Genomic DNA, 17,603 nt, shown 5'->3' on the forward strand with positions numbered 1-17,603 from the left:
GCCTACATTAAAATTCCTCTGCATGCAGGACAGTGACTAGGGAGGCTGAAGCAGGAGTATTGCCAAGTTCAAGGCCAGCTTAGGCAACTTAGTGAGACCCTGCCTTAAAAAAATTCTTTTTTTTTTTTTTAAAGACTTGGGGATATAGCTCAGGGCTAAAGATTAATCACCAGTACCAACACACACACACACACACACACACACACACACACACACACACACAACAAACAAAAAAACTCTAGGAAACAAAAGCTCCCCNCCAACACACACACACACACACACACACACACACACACACACACACACACAACAAAACAACAACAAAAAAAGATGACAACAAAAAACCTACCTCTCTCAGCATACATACTACTGGTTTTCCTGACTAGTACAAGTAGCTTCTTTTCAGTTTCAAGATAAATATCTTGACTCCTTAGCCAGCCCCTCTCCTCATGGATAAATTTAACTCACCTAGTGCCTTTAAAGCATCTAGCTAAGCAGCAGTAGCCAAGAGCAGAAGCAGGTGGATTTCCGCTCTATGATGCACACCTTGAACAACCACCAGGAGCTTCCCTGCCTCCTGAAGGGCCCCTTCCTGCCTCATCTCTCCTGTCTTGGGTACCCTCTTAATCCTGGGACCTGCTGGGCTCCTTTACCAGAATGCGGTCTCAAGTTTTCTGACATCCTCCTTTGACCAGGCTTTGGGGACTCCCTGCTGGGTCAACCTCCCCTCTACAGTTTCCTGTCCCTACTTCTCTGATACAATCGTTGCGTGACTTAGATGAAGGAATCTTCCAGTGAAGGAGCTTGAATTTTGGTCCACCATGCTGGACCTTAGTAGGTGCTCAGTAAATGTTAAGTGAAAATGAAAACAGGAAAGAGAGTGAATGAATGGACCGATCCGTGGGCTCGCACGGAGCAGTAGGAGGCGCTCCCCAGGAGCGCACTCCGGGCTTCAGCCAGCGGGTCCCCAGCAGGAGGACCGGGCTGGGGCCGCGGATGGGGAGGCGATTCGGACTCAGCTGGACCCGGACTCCCGCCGCCCCGCAGCAAACTGCTGTGCAGCGAGAAGTGGGAGCGGCGCGGCCCCCTCCTGCCAACCCTTCATTCTTCCATCCTGGGGTCTCCTGGAATGAAACCTGCCCCCTGCCAGGCCAGAGCGCGCCGATGAAAGGCGGCCCTCGGACCGAGAGAGGAGCCTCCTCCCGCCTGGGCTGCGGGATCTGGCAGCGCCGGGGGTGTCCCGCTTGGCTGGCGTCCGGAGGCGGAAGAAGGGGGACAGCCTCCCCCCCTGGAGCTGCTGCTCCCACAGGACACCTATCCCCATCAGCTCCTTCCCACCCCAACATGAGGCCCCGCTCCGACTCTTGGATCAGAATCTCGAGTCCCTTCCTCTATCTTCCCCTCTTTCCTCGGGTCCTTGGTATGCCCCAGGGGACAGATGTCTTGGGATCTTTAACATTTGGGATGCTGCAAATGCCGAAGTTAAATGAAATACCTCCGGGGAGGAGGGAAGTCCGGGGGCAGTCTTGGGGAGTGGGAAGATGGCCCGGACAAACAGGTCCTGAAGCTGCGAGGCGGGCGCGGGGGGCACCGGGGCAGGCGGGAGGCGCCAGAGCTCCATGGGACAGGTAAGGGGAAAACTTAGGGGGGACCCAGCGCGCGTGAACTAGGGGGATCAAGCCACTGAACCACGGTCTTCATCCTTTGCGCAGTCGGGGGGTCTTACCGGGAATGCGGTAATTATATCAAGGGGGCGGGAATTCTGAACTCTCAAAAAATGCATGTCTGCAAATCCGCAACCTTTCTCCTTCCACCTTCCCCCTGCCTGTGGATCTCCTGGCCAGGTTCCGGGAAGCCAGACACAGTCGAACAAAAGGAGCAAAGTCTCAGGCCGGCCTGGAAGTAGAGGGCGCGGTGGGGGAGGGGAGCGGGGTGGACAGGACAAAGGGGCTTTTTACTGGAAGCCTAGAGGTCTGGTTTCAGGGCTCATTCCTGCTACCCCGGAGTTCCCCCGTCCCAGCCCACTCACTCCACTATTGCCCCGTGGAGGCGAACACCTTTCCCAGTGGGCAGGGAGGAGAGTGGAGAAAGAAAACACATCTCCCATTTCTTGCCTGGAGGGTTCTGGGCTATTTCCCTTCCTCTTTTTCCCACTGTTAGCTCTAGTATCTGATCATGGACTTGTTAATTCATTTAGTGAAAATTCAGAAGTGTTTATGAGGGGGTGTGGAGATGGTAGGATGGTTTGAAAAATTTTGGATCCTAGCATATCCGAATAAACTTCATACAAGGAACTTTGAAAAGACATGACAGAGCTGTGGGGCTACAGAGTTGTGGATGTTTCTGACTCAGGACTTGATTTTTTTTTTTTTTTTTAAGCAAATGAAATCCTAAAGCAGTTTTTCTTATCCTGAGGGAAGGCTCTTGTCCACCAAGGCCAGATTCCAAGAACTATAACACCATGCAAGGAAACCCCACTTCCTCACCTGCTGGTGATCTTGGTGATGGTGCCCTGGGATTTGAGGCTACAGCGTCAGTTCCTGACTCCTAGCCTGGCCCAAGTGGGGTTCTGGGTTCCAAATTCCAAGCTGGAGTGCCCACATTACCCCTGGTGTTTTGAGGTGTTTGTCATGGCAATCAGCCCGTTCCCAGGTTCTCGGTGGCAAGATGGGTTTGCCAGGCTCATTCCAAACCCTAGAATCTGTTGGGTGTAAATTTGGGGTAGCAAGGTTTCTTCTAGAATTTCCAAGGTTCAATGCAAACTGGTCAGTCTGTACTTTTGTTATATGAGTAAGGGCTTGCTGCCCAACACACATAGCTGACAATTCTATGACAGCAGAGTTTTGTAAAATAGAAAGCTTCATTTCATGGCCCATCAGCAAGGAGGCCAGGAACTGTTTAAGTTCAAATCTGCATTCCTGATCAACTGGTAGTGGGGGGATTTATAGGAAGGGAGAAGGAGATGTTTCTTGCTGATTGGAAGGCACGCCTCTTTTGGGGGGTGGGTAATTATGTCCTGCTCAGAGGATTTTGAGCTGGTGACATCATTGACCAGAGGATTTGTCTTCTGCTCACGTCCATTCTTTGAAAGCTTGTTCCAAATCATAAGAATCATTTGCGAAAGGCCTGAAGGTTTTCCCTGGAAGACAAGTTAAGGATTTATGTCTGGGTGTGCACAGGCCTTAGCTGAATTCCCTCTCTTCCCTGAACTCGGTGAGCAACCGGAGGGCACCAAGACATCTGTGAAGAGAACGCAAAGGATTGCAAACGCAATCCATTGCCATTAACAGGATTCCCCACTCCATATCACATCGCAGCTTCTGCGGCTATCCTGGAAGGCTGTTGACACTGTCAATAGGAAAGTGCATGAAATTATCCACTGCTGGATATTTAATGTTAATAAAGAAGCATGTATGTTGTTATGGTTTTCTGATTTTAGAACTGTATCTCAATATAATTGGTTCTCTTAGTGATTCTCTTAATTTTACTTTATGCATTAAAAATTTTGAGCTATGAGATGATTCTAGAAACTTCCACCATCCTCTTCACTTGGATCTGGGGGGATGGGCAAGGCAGAAGAAGGGCTGCTTATGCCCAGAGTCAACCCTTTTTGTTTGACATTGGAAGAAAGTACAAACCTGTAGGGGGCTGGGGAGCCACTGCCGCTTTGTGGAGGGCTGGGCGAGGGAAGGGCTAAAGGTTCTTTGGGAGGCCCAGAGAGCATGCATCCCACCCTGGGGAGGGACTGTCCCCTGTGAGGGCCTCTTAGCCTTTTAGAGGAGGAGGTGGTCAGCCTGTAGGACTCTGGGGCTAGTGTTGTTTGGAAAGAGGGTGTGTACAGGAATGAGAAAGAGTGGGGGCGTGCCAGGGAAGGGGAAGGGGAGGTGGCAGACTCTGTGATAGAGTTTGCTTCACAGGAGATGCTTGATGAGAGCATCGGGTCATTCCTGCACTGGGGGTTGGGGGCAGTGGGTGGGAGGGTGTCAGAGACAGGGGTGCTTACGGGTGTGGGAAGAGAGGGATCTAGACAGGTGTTAAGGGCTGGGATCTTCGAACTGCATGGTGGAAAGATCTGGGGGCTGAGGGAGGGGAGGTAATGGGATGAAGACTCAGGGCACAGCCCTAGACTGTAGCATATCTCCACCTGCAAGGGTCAGCCTAGGCCTCCTTCCCCCTTTAAAACAGGCTGGATTCCAAATAGATTGCCATTTGTTTGAGAGTCAATAAAATGGGAGACCTAGAGGCTTATTATTTTGTACAGAACAGTTCCACTTTTGTCCCTTGCATTTGAGGAGTGCACTAAAGGCTTGGGGTCATGGAGGTCTCACTGTGTTGTTCAAGTTGGCCTCAAACTCCTGGGCTCAAGTGATCCTCCTGCCTCAGCCTCCCAAGTGCTGGGACCACAGGCACACCATGGCCCCCAGCTTCAGCCTGAGGTTTTAAAATCCTAATTTGGAAGAGCCAACACTCAGGATAGGGTCTCCATTTCAGTTTACGGGGAACAGCAATGACCTTCCCTGTTGGTTTGTAAATTTCTTGCTGGTATTAGCCACAGACAGTGAACTTTTTACCCTGTTTTTAGGGGCTTAACATTCCTTGATTTCTGGAAAGAGAAACTGCCACACAAAGAAAGCAGGGAGATCCAGGCAGGTCAAGAGGGCGCTGAGGCGTCCCGCAGCTCAGCACATTGCACTAGAGGCCTTGTGGCCATGAAGTCGGGACCCCTGTTCCTTCTGGATTCCTCATGGAGAGCCCCGGGTCCCTGCTCCCCTCTGGCCCCGGAAGTGCAGAGGCCCAGGAGTGGCCTGCCTGCTGGCAACAGTCAGCAGCAGGATTAGTTCAGGGAAGGACTTGCTCACCTGCTCCTCCCCTCTGACTCAAGTCCTAACAAGCAACCTGGCTCCCCTGGCCCAGCAGCCTGGGAGGGACGGCGGGAGGGACAGTCAGCCAGGGGCAGCCAGCCGCCTGTGGAGAACTGGAGCCGGTCAGAGAGAGAGAGAGCACAGAGTGGCTGACCTGTGGCCTGGGAGCCCCCGAGGTGACATGTGAGGCCCCCATGCCCCCCTGACCTGGGAGCAGGGGGTCTTTCCGGAACTCTTGGACTAAAGCCCTGAAGCAGGTGAGGGTAGGGCAGGGTAGAGCGGGTCTCTGGGACTGTGGGGCAGGCTGGCCGGAGATGAGGGAGCTCAGGCAGTGGCCACCCTGTCCAACCCCCCCAGCTCCTCTCTGGGGCCCAGGGATAATAGGGAGCTGTCAGTGAGCTTGGACAGGGAGCCTGTCCCTGTGGCCAGGACTTAATTTTCACCAGAGAAAAGGCAAGCAAAGATGAGCTGGAACAGAGACGTCCAGGACCTGGCTTTGGGGGCACATTTGTGATTGGGGGGGGATCCTCAATGGCTTGCCTGGGAAGAAGTGCTGTAGAGTTTCCCTTTCTCTCCTTGCACCCCTTCTTTCCTCCTCTGCCTTTTTCTGAGGACGCTGGTCAGGTGGGCTGCTTCTTAGGGCCCAGTGCTAGGGCTAGGCCAGAGGGCCGGGAGGGCCTGGAGGGCTTGGAGGGATTCCTGTGTTGGGGAGGGGGGTGTCACCTGAACCACCTTTATCTATAGCAAAGCCTCAGACACCTTAGACTCCCGCCTCCAGGTGGGGGTGGGGCCTGAGCCTGCTCCTGTGGAGTCTGGGACAGGTTCCTCACAGCTGCCAGTGCAGGGGTGGGGTCTGCTCCCTGGTTTCCTGGGTACATAGACTGTCTAAGAGGACAAATTCATCTCCAGGGAGCCAGGAAGGGCTTCAGGCCCTGTCTCCTCTTCCTTGTGCATCTGAGGAAAGGAGGCTCAGCAGGGCCAGGTGACTCCCCAGGTAACACGGGCACAACCGACCCGGAACCAAGGCTTTGGTGCTATCTGTGGAGCAGCAGGTTAGCACCCAGAGTTGACCCAGCCTTAGATGGGGACCACCGAGTGTGTCAGTGCCTCCCCCTTGACCCTGGCAGTGAGGGACTGGGCTGGCCCCTGGAGAGGGATGGAGGACGGAGGAGACATGCTGAGGCACCTTCCCCCCACAGTCCCTGGAAGTCCCCACTCTGAGGAGCAGGGGCTGAGTCCTCCCAACTTTCCAAGGCAACTCCTTAGTGGTTAATAATTAATTGTAAGTGTGACTAATTAATGGCTTCCCCTCCCATATGAACTCCTCTCTTTGTCCAAAAAGGCTCTGGGTGCCAGCTGAGACTGCTCTCAGCTTCCTAGCTCCTCCTGGGGCCTGCAGGCTGAGGGCTCCCTTCCCTTTAGGGTTGCTGGGAAGGTAAGAGGATGCCTAGCTCTGGAGGAGGGCTGAGCTACCTGCTCCTTTGTCCTGGGAGGGATGGACAGTACAGAGCTAACAGTCACCCTCCTTTCCTCACCCTGGGTACCCAGAATATATGGCCAATCTCTTTCTTTGATATGTTTGTAAAGGCCCCACATAATCTTTTTTTTTTTTCTTCTATCATACATTCTCTAGTCTTTCTTGGAAAATTGAAATTCCAAAGTGCAAGGTACATATTGTTTTCAGGGTTCTGGTTTTAATTGTTGCTGCTCATGGCACACAGATAAGCTGTGTTGTTTGCACAGGTCTATAAACATAGGTCCATTGTTCCTGCTCTTTCTGTCTCTGGACAGGCAGAGGTTCCGAAGTCCCCTTGGCTTGCTGTGTGGTCAGCTTTCCCAAGGCCTCTTTTTGTCCTGTTGGCTTCCCCAGTGGGGGGAAGGGGAGCTTACCTCCTTCCCTGTGCTCTCAAGAGGCCGGCGGGATAAGTTCCCGACAGAAACTCGGAAGGACTTTTGGACTCTTGCTCAACGGGCTGACTCAGTGAGGAGGTGGCCAGCCTCTCCTTCCAGATCCTGCCTGGGCTCCACCCTCCCTCCCCACCCCTGCTCCAGCCAGCAGCTGCCAGACTCTGGCCAGATGGGACCTGGAGTAGGGGGTGTGGATTTGGTGAGGGCACAGGTGATGGCTGGTGCCCCGCTGGGTGACATACAACTGGGATTGCACTCATACCACTCAAGTGCTGTTGAGCTGCCCCTGCCCCCCAGGGGGCAGAGGAGCAGGTGGCCTTCCTGGGCTTGGGTAGCTTCCTCTCTGTCACTGGCCCCCACCCCCAGCTCCTGACAATTCATGCCTCCCCTGGCTGTGGGTTGTCGGGCACCTGGGCTGACTCCCCTTAAGAAATCTCCTAGGTGGAGTTGGTGGCTCAGGAGTCATGTCAGGGCTTTGGACAGCTCTGTCATAGAGTAGCTGCACCTGCTTACAAAGAGACCTGGGTGACCTGAGCTTTGGGACCCCCAGACCAGCTTTGGCCCAGTGTCCAGTATCCAACTACTTCCTGAAGTGCCCTCACCCACTGGGGCAGTGAGTGGGACATGCCTCATGCCTCCCAGGTTCTTGGGCTGAGGGCAGTGATGCCCATGAAGATATTGACCCCCTTCCTCCTTTCCTTCCTCTTTACTTTGTCATCCCATCCCATCTTCCTTGTGCCCTCCATTTTATCATCTCCCTGGAAAGAGGCCCAATGGGGAGCAAGGCTGACCTCCGGAGCGCCTTCAGTGTGCCCCGACCTGATCACTTCTGTCTTCAATCATCTATCCTGAGCTCTGTTTGGAACCAAAGGGATTTATTTAGGGCTTTTTTGGTTATTGTTCTCTTTTCTCTTAAAAGCTGGGGGAATTCCAGGCTACCTACACATCCTGTCCCAGGCCACGACTGGTGTTGCTCCTCCCTACTCTGTGCCCCCTCCTCCCAGAAATCCACCATGGAGAGTAAGGATGAGGTCAGCGACACTGATAGTGGCATCATCCTGCAGTCTGGTGAGTGAATCGGGGAAATCCCACTGTCCTGGCCCCCCAGCCCTGAGTCCTGAGTCCCCAGGTCCAGGGGCTGGCCAGGCTGAGGAGGCTGGGAGGGAGGAGACAGAGGGATGGAACCTCAGGGACACTTGAAGTTTTCTTCCCTAAAAGGGATTTGGCCTCAAGTTTCAGTCCTATCTGGAATAGGGAACTGCAGTGTTCAACTTTAGCTCCAATGATTACTAAATTGGTGGCGCATGCCTGTAACCCCAGAGGCTAGGGATGCTGAGGCAGGAGGATCGTGAGTTCAAAGGCAGCCTCAGCAACTGAGTGAGTCCCTAAGTGACTCAGCGAGACCCTGTCTCTAAATAAAATTTAAAAAGGGGCTGGGGATGTGGCTCAGTGGTTAAACGTTCCGGGTTCAATCCCTGGTACCCCGCCAAAAAAGAGGTTGGAAAATTGTATCTGGCCAGTATTAAGGCCCTGTCTCTCTGCTTGGCCTGAGTCTGTAATGGGAGCTAGTCTTGACAGTGGACAGGAGAGGCATGTGTGTGTGTGCATGGGGTCTGGGGGAAAAGGGGAAGAGGTGAGGCAGTCTGACATGCAGCCCCTCCCCCACTGCAGGTCACCTGGTAAGACAGCCCTTCCCTCTGATCTGTAACGTTGCCACTCTGGACAGCCAAGGAAACGTGGTGTTTTGTGGTTAGGACACAGGCCACAGCAGCTAGCCTGTAATCTGTGGGCAGGCATGAGTCTGTATGTGTGTGTATGGGTGTGTGCTCCCGCAGGGGTGGTCAGCTCGTGTTCAACAAAGGCTTTCCTGAGCGCTTTAGTTTCCCTGATTGTGTCCCTTGCTTCTGCAGGCCCAGACAGCCCGGTCTCCCCAATGAAGGAGCTGACCCATGCCATGCGCAAGCAGCAGAGGGCCCTGGAGGCGCGGCTGGAGGCCTGCCTGGAGGAGCTGCGGAGGCTCTGCCTTCGGGAGGCGGTGGGTAGCAGCCGGTGCCCGGACCCCATCCCCCGAATTTAAATTAATCTGAGGAGCTCTGGAGTCATATTTTGGGATACTGGAGATGACTCGGGGGATCCCATTCTTAAGGGAATTCTAGAAATCTAGACACGAGTCTGGGCCCAGAGTCCCTCTGATAATGGCATTTGATCTGGACATAGGGTAGAGGATAGCTGGACATGGGCAGGGGCCAGGCACAGGGAAGGTGGGGCCATGAGGGGCTACAGACGGGGGGAGGAGATGTGAGTGTCTCTGAGAACTGGAAAGGGGGGCAGTGCAGCCCTCTGAAGGAAGGGATCAGAGATGTGAAGGAAAAGGGGAAGAGTGTGGGACGTCCTAAAGATGGGAAGACAACCCCAGGGGGATGATGGGATAGGTGAGTGGTGGGCAGAGGCCCCAGTGGCCCAGTCGTCCCAGGGACCTCTGGAAGGGGAGGCCCAGGCACAGGCTGGTGGACAGGCTGTGAGTGGTTGGCCAAGGACTGGGCGAGTGGAGAGGGACCAGGCTTGACTTTGTTCCCCCCCAGGAGCTGACAGGCACCTTGCCAGCAGAATATCCCCTCAAACCTGGGGAAAAGGCCCCCAAGGTCCGCCGCAGGATTGGAGCAGCCTACAAGCTGGATGAGCGGGCCTTGCACCGAGAGGTAAGGACTGCAGAAACCTCACTCTTTGTCATTCCCCGAAGGCTGACCACAGAGAGACAGGGATCACCCTCCTCCACCCCTTTGCAGCCCGTGAGGGTGCTTGTCTTCATGTGGTTGAGAGGTACTCTCTCCTGGGTAACCCAGATTGCCAGGGAGAGGCATGTCACCTCAGGAGCTGGAGAGCTGGAAACTCGAGGGAGGACACTGGGCCCCAGAGTGGGCAGAGGATCAGTTAAGAGTGCCAACCGCCAACCCAGAGAGGTTGTCTGCTCAGACAGGTTGCTCTGGCCCCTAGGGCTGTCCTCTGTCTCAGTTTAGGAGAAAGGAGGTGGGGGTGACTCGGGCCTTGGGTGTCCTCCCCGTGGTGAGAATGGCATGGTTTCCCATGGGCTGGCCTGCCCAACCCTTTGGGCTCAGGAGGGAAAGTGTCCCTCTTGGGTTCCCACTCAGCCAGGCTTGGCAGGGGCAGGCTGGGGTGGGTGCCTACGCCAACCTCTCATACTGTCGTGTTGGCTCTGGGCACCTGCCACCGCTCCACCCTTCGCTCTGCATCTTTGGATGATGTTATCTGCTTCCACTACATGCTCTGGGCTTAGGGACAGGACCCAGGCGGCTGGGTTGCACTGCTATGGCCTCCTGAGCCCCTGCCTCTTGCCCTGTCCCTCAGGACCCCCTAAGCAGCCTAGAGCGCCAGCTGGCCCTGCAACTGCAGATCACCGAGGCAGCGCGGCGGCTGTGCCTGGAGGAGAACCTCAGCAGGCAGGCCCGCCGGCAGCGGAAGCACATGGCCCTGCAGGAGGAGAAGAAGCTGCGGGAGCTCCAGCACCACCTGGGCGAGAGGCGCAACAGCCAGCCCGCTCCCGCCAGTGTTCCCCCGCTGGGCCGAGGTGAGCCCCTGCCTGGAGAGGCCTCTGCCACACTCGCCCTACACAGCCCGTGTGGGTGGTGGGCACGGTGGCTCTGTGCCACTGGGTTTGCCGTTCGTTTGTACCTCTCCAGGCCTGGCACTACGTTTAATGCTCAATATCAGCTCCAGCTGGGCAGACCTGCTTCCTGGGTCCACCTTGACCCCATATCTACCCTCCTGTAGTCCCAACAAACTCTATCCATCCTGGAAGACTCTTCTTGATCTCCTTAGAAACACCCTATTTCCTCCCCTGCCAAATACACCACCTCTGAGAAGACTACCTTGGGCTGACCCTGAACTTAATCCAAGAGTTTATTCAACTAGAGTATTCTAGGCCCACACATCCTTGGCTTATCTGGGTGTGTTGAGCTCCAGGTTCTGAGTAGATCTGCTTTCCCCAGCTTGAGTCAGGCAGAACAAGGACTGACCCCATTATTACTGGATTGTCACTTATTACTGGATTGTTTCAGGCCGTTGCCACTCACGAGACATTTGTGCTGAAATCGAGCCCCACTGTACCCCTCACAGTCCTGTCGGTAGCAGCAACAGCTCTGGCCACGAGTAGAATCCTTGCACCTCCGTTCTCTGCCTAATTGTGCCTGTAGTTTAGTTCCTGAGCCCCTGGTCCTCAGAGCTGAGTGGCTGTGGGGCACCTCGTGAACTGTCAGCGCCAGCAGCCATCCGCGTGACTTCAGTGTGTCCGGTCTGGCTTAGCTTCCAATAGTTGGTTTTGAGTCCTGAGGTGTGACTGTTTTTCTTTGCCCTGACCCATATCCAGCTTGTCAGGTCAGGACTCGCAGCCCTCCTTTCCTCCATTCCAATCCCCACGGCATCATGCCCATGGCTCAGCCCCGCCCCCGGGTCCCTCGCTGAGCTCCCAGACTTCCCTGGCTGCACCAGAGGAGAGAGGAGTAGAGAGCGGGCGGTGACTGCAGGGCAGAGTTGGATCAGGACCTGAGGCTTGGCTTAGAGAGTGGCTGCTTCCCTCTCATTCTCAGGCTCCTATCTCTGCACATCGGCTTGGCTCTTTGCCACAGCTCTTCTCCTCCCTTGGCGGGACACTTGGATGGAAGCCTGCACCAAGCCTACTTGGTTTCTTGCCCCATGCCCGTGCCGCAGGCAGGCAGTTATCTCAGTACCTGCTCCCAGTGTGGCCTCTAATTTAGGGTAGGCAGTGTGTGATGGGCACTAGCCATGTCACTTCTGGTAACCAGGAGTAGATGGCAAAGAAGGAGGTCATCACTTGCATGTGACAGTTGACTAATCAACCCAGGAGACTATTGGGCTGACAGGGCCTGGTGGCCAGACCTCTTTCTGATTCAACTGGCTCTGGCTTGGCTGCAGGACAGTACTCCAGTCTCCAAGGCTTTAAGGCAAAAGATGTTTTCCATTCCTACTCCACTCCCTTGGGGTCCTCAGGAATGGAATGGATCTTCCGTGAAAGTCAGCTGCTAAACTGGGCCAGGAAGTCCCTAAAGACCAACTCTGTGCTTGTAGGGAGCCATGTTGGGGAGATGCCCCCGGTCCTAGTGGAACACCTCCTCCTGTTCCCCTTTCAGCCACAACTGCTCAGCAGCCCTTCTTACGAGATCTGCAGTTGCTGAGAGCTTCTGCCCAGCACTGGGTTGGCAGTGAGGTGTCACTCTGCTGCCACTGTTGCAACTGATGATGCTCCTTGTAGGGAATGAAGAGCAGGCCAGGGGCTCTGGTTAACCCTCTGTGGATGCAGAAGCCAGGGTTCTGAAACCTTCCCAGGGCATCAGTCCAGGAGAAGATGTGCAGAGGATGTGACTGGTACAGCTGTTGACTCGCCCCGTGTGGCTCAGAGACCCTGATCTCCAACTTCAGGCCCTTTTCCCCATGTGGGCCTGGAAGACCTGGGTTCTAGTGCCCTGCCGTGGGAGCTCAGAAGGAGGCCGTTCTAGACAAGTAATTCCTGTTCTGTGGCTTGTCTGCCCAGCCGTGCTCACCTAGAAAGAAGGGAGGGAAGGATTAATAGTAGTTAAAAAGTATTTTGAATTAAAAGGAAAAATATGCAAAAAATTGAAAGAAAGCCCCCTAACACACTCACCCCTTTGGTATTCATGCAAGGGTTATTCAATTTGAAAAGTGTGCCAGGTGAGAGTAATTAGCCAGTACTCTGCAAGTGGCAGGGAGCAGTCAGGTGTTGAACTAATTTACTATGGTGAACCTGATGGGAACCACCCCCAGCACACACCTCTGTAATGACATAGGTGCTCAGTATGCATTTGCTGATTGACAGTACCAGTCTTTAGCAATACCCTCTATAGGATTTTTGCATCAATGAAAGTGTTCCTTATCTGTGCTGTTGAATATGGTAGTGACAAGTCACATGTGGCTATTGAGCATTTAACTCTGGTCTGCGTGACCGAAGAACTGATTATTTATCTATTTACTTATATTTGGTGCTGGGCATTGAACCCAGGGGCATCCAACCATAAGATTTATCCCCCAGCCCTTTTTATTTTAAGATCGGGTCTTGCTAAGTTAGCAAGGCTGGCTTTGAACTTTGATCCTCCTACCTCAGATTCCCGGGTTGCTGGGATTACAGGTGTGCATCACTCCAATTGGCTGAATTTTTACTTCTATTTAATTTTAGTGAGTGTAGCCTCATGCGGCTGGTGATCGCCATGTTGAACAGTGCAGCTTTGGGAGTGCTCAGAGTTTGTAAGAATGGTCTTCCTGGTTTCCTGTCCACCTGGGGTATGCTGCTGTGAGGGAAGGTCAAGCTGGATGGAGGGCAGGACAAAGTTGAGCCAAGCCTGAATAGGGAACGGGGCTGAGATGGTGAGCAGCCCTGAGGAAGCACTTGTTTGTCAGATCGATGCCTTCCCAGCCCCCACCTCTCCAAAGACAATGTGTCTCAGCTCCCCTCTTTGCATAGTATCTTTTGACTATAAAACCAATCTGCTTGATTATATGAAGATTAGGGGTGCTGGGAATGACGGTTCTTTTTCCTTGGACCATGTATTCTAACCACAACATAGGACTTGATTGTGGGTTGGGCTGCTTGGCCACTGCAGTAAGAGTTCCATCATTCCTTCAACTTGACATTTGTAAAAAATACGTCTTTATTCTCCAAGTTTTTGTAAAAACACAGAGGCAGGGAACCAGAATTCAACAAAAAAACTGTCTCAGCTGAACTCCAAAGCAAAGCCTAGCTATGAACCAAGCAAAATGCTGGCTGGCTGGCTACTGTGGGGGCCAGTCCAGCTCCTTGCACCGTCCAGTCTGCAGAATTTAAGAATTGCTCTGGGTAGTTTGTATTTTGTTTTAGTTATAGATTTTGTTTTAGATCAAAGATTGGCAATTTTTTTTTCATAAAGGGCCAGATTGTAAATATTTTAAACTCTGTGGGCCACGTGGTCAGTTATCCCAACTATTCTACTGTGTCATGTTAATGCCAAAAGAGTAAACAAATGTGTATATGCATTCCAATAAAACTTTATTTGTAAAAACAGCCAGTGGACTAGATTTGGAGTGTGAGCTGTAGGTGTTGGCCAACTCCTTTTATAAAGGAGTTCAAAATGGTTGGCCCTGTTTACGTTTCTTAGAACTTTCTGGTAATGGCCCATGCATTAGATGCTAGCTAATAGGAGAGCCAAGAGAGGGTGGTAGTTAATAGGATAGACTGTAGACAACTGGGTGTGAATTTTGACTCAACCATCTTTTGGTGGATTGAACTGCACCACATTACTCCTCCAAGACTCGGTTTCCTCAACTGTTACATGGAAATAATAATAGCTACCTTATGTTTTTTTTTAATGAGGATTGAATAAAATATTTATATATTTGCATATATATATATATATATATACATAAATACATATATATTTCTTAGAAAAGTATTGGCACAGTAGAAACATTAGTCATTCATCATTTTTCCTTGTTAAACACAATTTAAAATGTTTTGTGAGTTCTATCCAGGTCACAGTCTCTCAAGATCTCAAAGCTTACATTTGTTTGGGGCAATGGCAAAAATAAATTCCCTCTGATTTCCTGAGTGATGCCACACTCCGTTTCCTCTAGGAAATTTCTGCATATCACCAATTGAAGAACCTTCCTCAGGGCTGGGCAGACCCCAATTTAAATTGGCCTCACAGTCCCACATCTCAGATTCCCACTTGGTTCTTCTCTTCTGCTGGTAATGCAGGTGATCTTAGATTTGGGATCTTGGAGTTGAGTTATATTTGATGTTAAAAAACTATAGAGGCCAGGTGTGGTGGCACATGCCTGTAATCCCAGCGGTCTGGGAGGCCGAGACAGGAGGATCTTGAGTTCAAAGCCAGCCTCAGTATCAGTTAAGTGCTAAGCAACTCAGTGAGACCCTGTCTTTAAATAAAATACAAAATAGGGCTGGGAATGTGGCTCAGTGGTTGAGTGCCCCTGAGTTCAATCTCCAGTACCCCTATTCAAAAAAAAAAAAAAAAAAGGCTATAGAAAAGTTGGCAAAATTCTTTTCATCCCAAAGGCCTTCCAAAACGGCCATTTCCCTTCCATTGCCAGGAAATCCTAGCTTTTGTAATTTTTTTTTTAACAGATGGGGAAACTGACATCCAGATCACTGAAATGGCTTATTCAAGTTGTATAGTTAATGACAGCTAGGATTAAAATCAGGCTTCCTGTCTCTTAGCCCCTGACTTCTGATTTTTTTTTTTTTTTTAGCTTCAAAGTAATAAATTCACAATATTGTATTTAGCATCCAGTGGGTATTTTAGGCTTTTGACGCTATCCTGGGAGAGGGGTCAGGTTCACTGTTGCTGATGACTTATATCCATGCATTAATTTCCTTACTTCCTTCTCTTCTGTTGCCGTTGATTTCCCAGAGCTCAGTGCCTCAGATGACAGCTCCCTGTCTGATGGGCTACTCCTAGAGGAAGGTGAGAGGGGAGAATTGAGGGTTCCAGTCAAGACTGGGCTCCTACTGCAGGACCCTGGGGCTTTGACAGAATTTTCGAGTGAGGACTTCAACTGGGGAGTGGAAGGTTTAGCAAGCTCCTGAAGGCAGGGGTGCCAGCTCAGGGTCTCACACAGGCCTGGTATTGGTTTCCGTGTGCCTCTGTATGAGCTTGATTGAGGGTAGGGATGTGCTGACCATCTGTCATTCTACGAGGTGAATCCTTTGGACAAAGTGAAGAGAGGTGAATCCCAGTAGAGCCTGTCAGCCTCAGATGTCTCGCCTTCACCCTGGGGCTTTATTTCAAGTAGAACCAATCAGAGCCCAAGAGGCCTCTGCTCCCAGCCATTGGTAGTACTGAAGAGGCCGCACGAGGGGAAGAAACCCATGTCTACAGGTGAAGAATTTACAAATGTTGAAGATATTGGGGTCAAGGTGGACCAAGAAGGTGGTGTGGTCCTGCCCAAGGGAGTGCCCAGGCCAATAAGGAACAGGGCACTCGGGCATGGCAAGAGTAAGAAAAATAGGTAAACAGGAGACGGGCTTTAGACATGGCCCTGAAGCAAAGGTTAGACAGTAGGGTAATGTGAGCCGAGGAGTCAGCCCAGGGAGGTTTGTTGAGAGAGGCAGGTGTAAAATAGGACTGTGTGTTGTGGGGGGTGAGTCCCAAAGGAAAATAAAACTATTTTGAACGTATGGGGCTGGAGCCACGGCCTGGGGCAGTCGGACAAGCAAGACCTGGGAGGGAGCACCCGGCATGGCTGGCTGTGGAGGTTCTTGTCGGGCCGGTTTCCCTGGCCTCTGTCCTTACCAGGTTTCTTTTACCCCTGCAGAGGACTCCCAAGTGTCAAAACCTCCCCCAGAGTCCCCAGCCCTGCCTTCCCGGCCTCTCCCACCGCAGAGCCTGGAGGGACTGCAACCAGCAGGTTCTGAGCCTGGGGGCCTGGAGCGGGCTCCGATCCAGAACAGCCCTTGGAAGGAGACCAGCCTCGACCACCCCTATGAGAAGCCTAGGAAGTCTTCTGAGCCCAGTAGTGAGTCCAGGTCAGCGTGAGGAGGAAAAGAGGGCGGGATGCAGGCGGGGCAGACAAAAGAGGGGAGAGGTGGAGGAGACCCCTCTATGCTGTGTGACGGGGGTGGGGTGGGGGTGGGGGGTCCTGGAGGCTTCCCAAGGGTGCTGGCAGTTTGAACCACTGACTCGGAGCCCTCTTTCACTGTGCTTCCATTCTTCTGCTCTTGTCAAGACCCTAAATTCCTGTCACTGACTTATCTCCATTTCCTTTGCAGCAGCCCAGCCACCACGCCACAGGACGGGCCTACTGCCTCCAGCCCCTGGCAGCTGGAGCCTGCCTCCTACAATGTGGTCCCCCTCGGCAGTGTTCCTGGCCAGAGGCAGGGCCGCATCAGTGCTCCAGCCACCCCTGAGATGCAGGGGAGGAGGGGCCAGTCGCAGTCTCTGAGGTAAGAGCTCATCCCAGAGATGTGGGGACACCCCCCAACCAGAGCTACAGATGGAGGGTGGGAAGCCGCCTTTAGGATACAGGTGGAATGCCCTGGGTGACACATGCCTAGTACCTTCGCAACCCAACTAATGAAGCCAAAAGTAAGTCACCTAGGAAGTAAGAAGTTTTCTTTCAAAGATGCCAGTTTGGTAGAGCCCTTTCCTAGGATGCATGAGGCCCTGGGTTTGATCCCCAGAACACCCCCCACCCCGCCACACACACCAAAACCAAACAAACAAAAACAAAGATTCCAGGTTGGTTTGTTTGTTTTGCATAACTTGATTTAAGATTTCCACCCTTATCGTGATTTCTTATGCTGGTAGATACTATCACAATTGTCTTATTATTGGTCCCTGACAATGGGCAATTTTTTTGTTTTTTTGTACCAGGGTTTGAACTCAGGGCCACTCACCCACTGAGTCATATCTCCAGCCCTATTTTGTACTTTATTTAGAGATAGGGTCTCACTGAGTTGCTTAGCGTCTCACTTTTGCTGAGGCTGGCTTTGAACCTACGATCCTCCTGTCTCAGCCTCCCAAGCTGTTGAGATTATAGGTGTGAGCCACCGCACCCGGTGGGCAATTCTTTCTCAGTTGATATACAGTCTATTCTCATTATCTTCAGAAGTTACATTCTTTAAAATCACTATAAACTCAATTAGCAAATATTAAACCATTGTCTCTAGTGGAAATTCAGGGTTAGGTTCCAGTGAACTTTTAGTCACAATATTGTTCATCAACTGATCATATACATTTTCTCTCACCCCCCCTCACATCTATACATATATATTATATATATATATATATA

General features: G+C 52.2%; 1 protein-coding gene across 3 annotated transcripts in view; it reads left to right on the plus strand.

Annotated features, from left to right (window-relative positions):
* Positions 1-1,449: 1,449 nt before the first annotated feature.
* Inava (innate immunity activator) overlaps positions 1,450-17,603 on the plus strand; it is a 21,525-nt gene continuing 5,371 nt past the window's right edge. Inside the window, exons 1-8 of one of the 3 annotated variants that reach the window (XM_048809617.1) lie at positions 1,450-1,628; positions 7,690-7,838; positions 8,681-8,805; positions 9,353-9,469; positions 10,137-10,356; positions 15,224-15,277; positions 16,128-16,338; positions 16,582-16,755. In XM_048809617.1, the coding sequence (XP_048665574.1) occupies positions 1,465-1,628; positions 7,690-7,838; positions 8,681-8,805; positions 9,353-9,469; positions 10,137-10,356; positions 15,224-15,277; positions 16,128-16,338; positions 16,582-16,755 (1,214 nt within the window). In that variant the 5' untranslated portion in view covers positions 1,450-1,464. Of the gene's footprint in view, positions 1,629-4,821; positions 5,120-7,689; positions 7,839-8,680; positions 8,806-9,352; positions 9,470-10,136; positions 10,357-15,223; positions 15,278-16,127; positions 16,339-16,581; positions 16,756-17,603 lie in introns of those variants that run through there. The other 2 variants (XM_015483808.2, XM_048809618.1) reach the window with 2 other exon arrangements.

Source organism: Marmota marmota, unplaced genomic scaffold (genome assembly GCF_001458135.2).
Source record: "Marmota marmota marmota unplaced genomic scaffold, marMar, whole genome shotgun sequence".
Taxonomy (NCBI): Eukaryota; Metazoa; Chordata; class Mammalia; order Rodentia; family Sciuridae; genus Marmota; species Marmota marmota.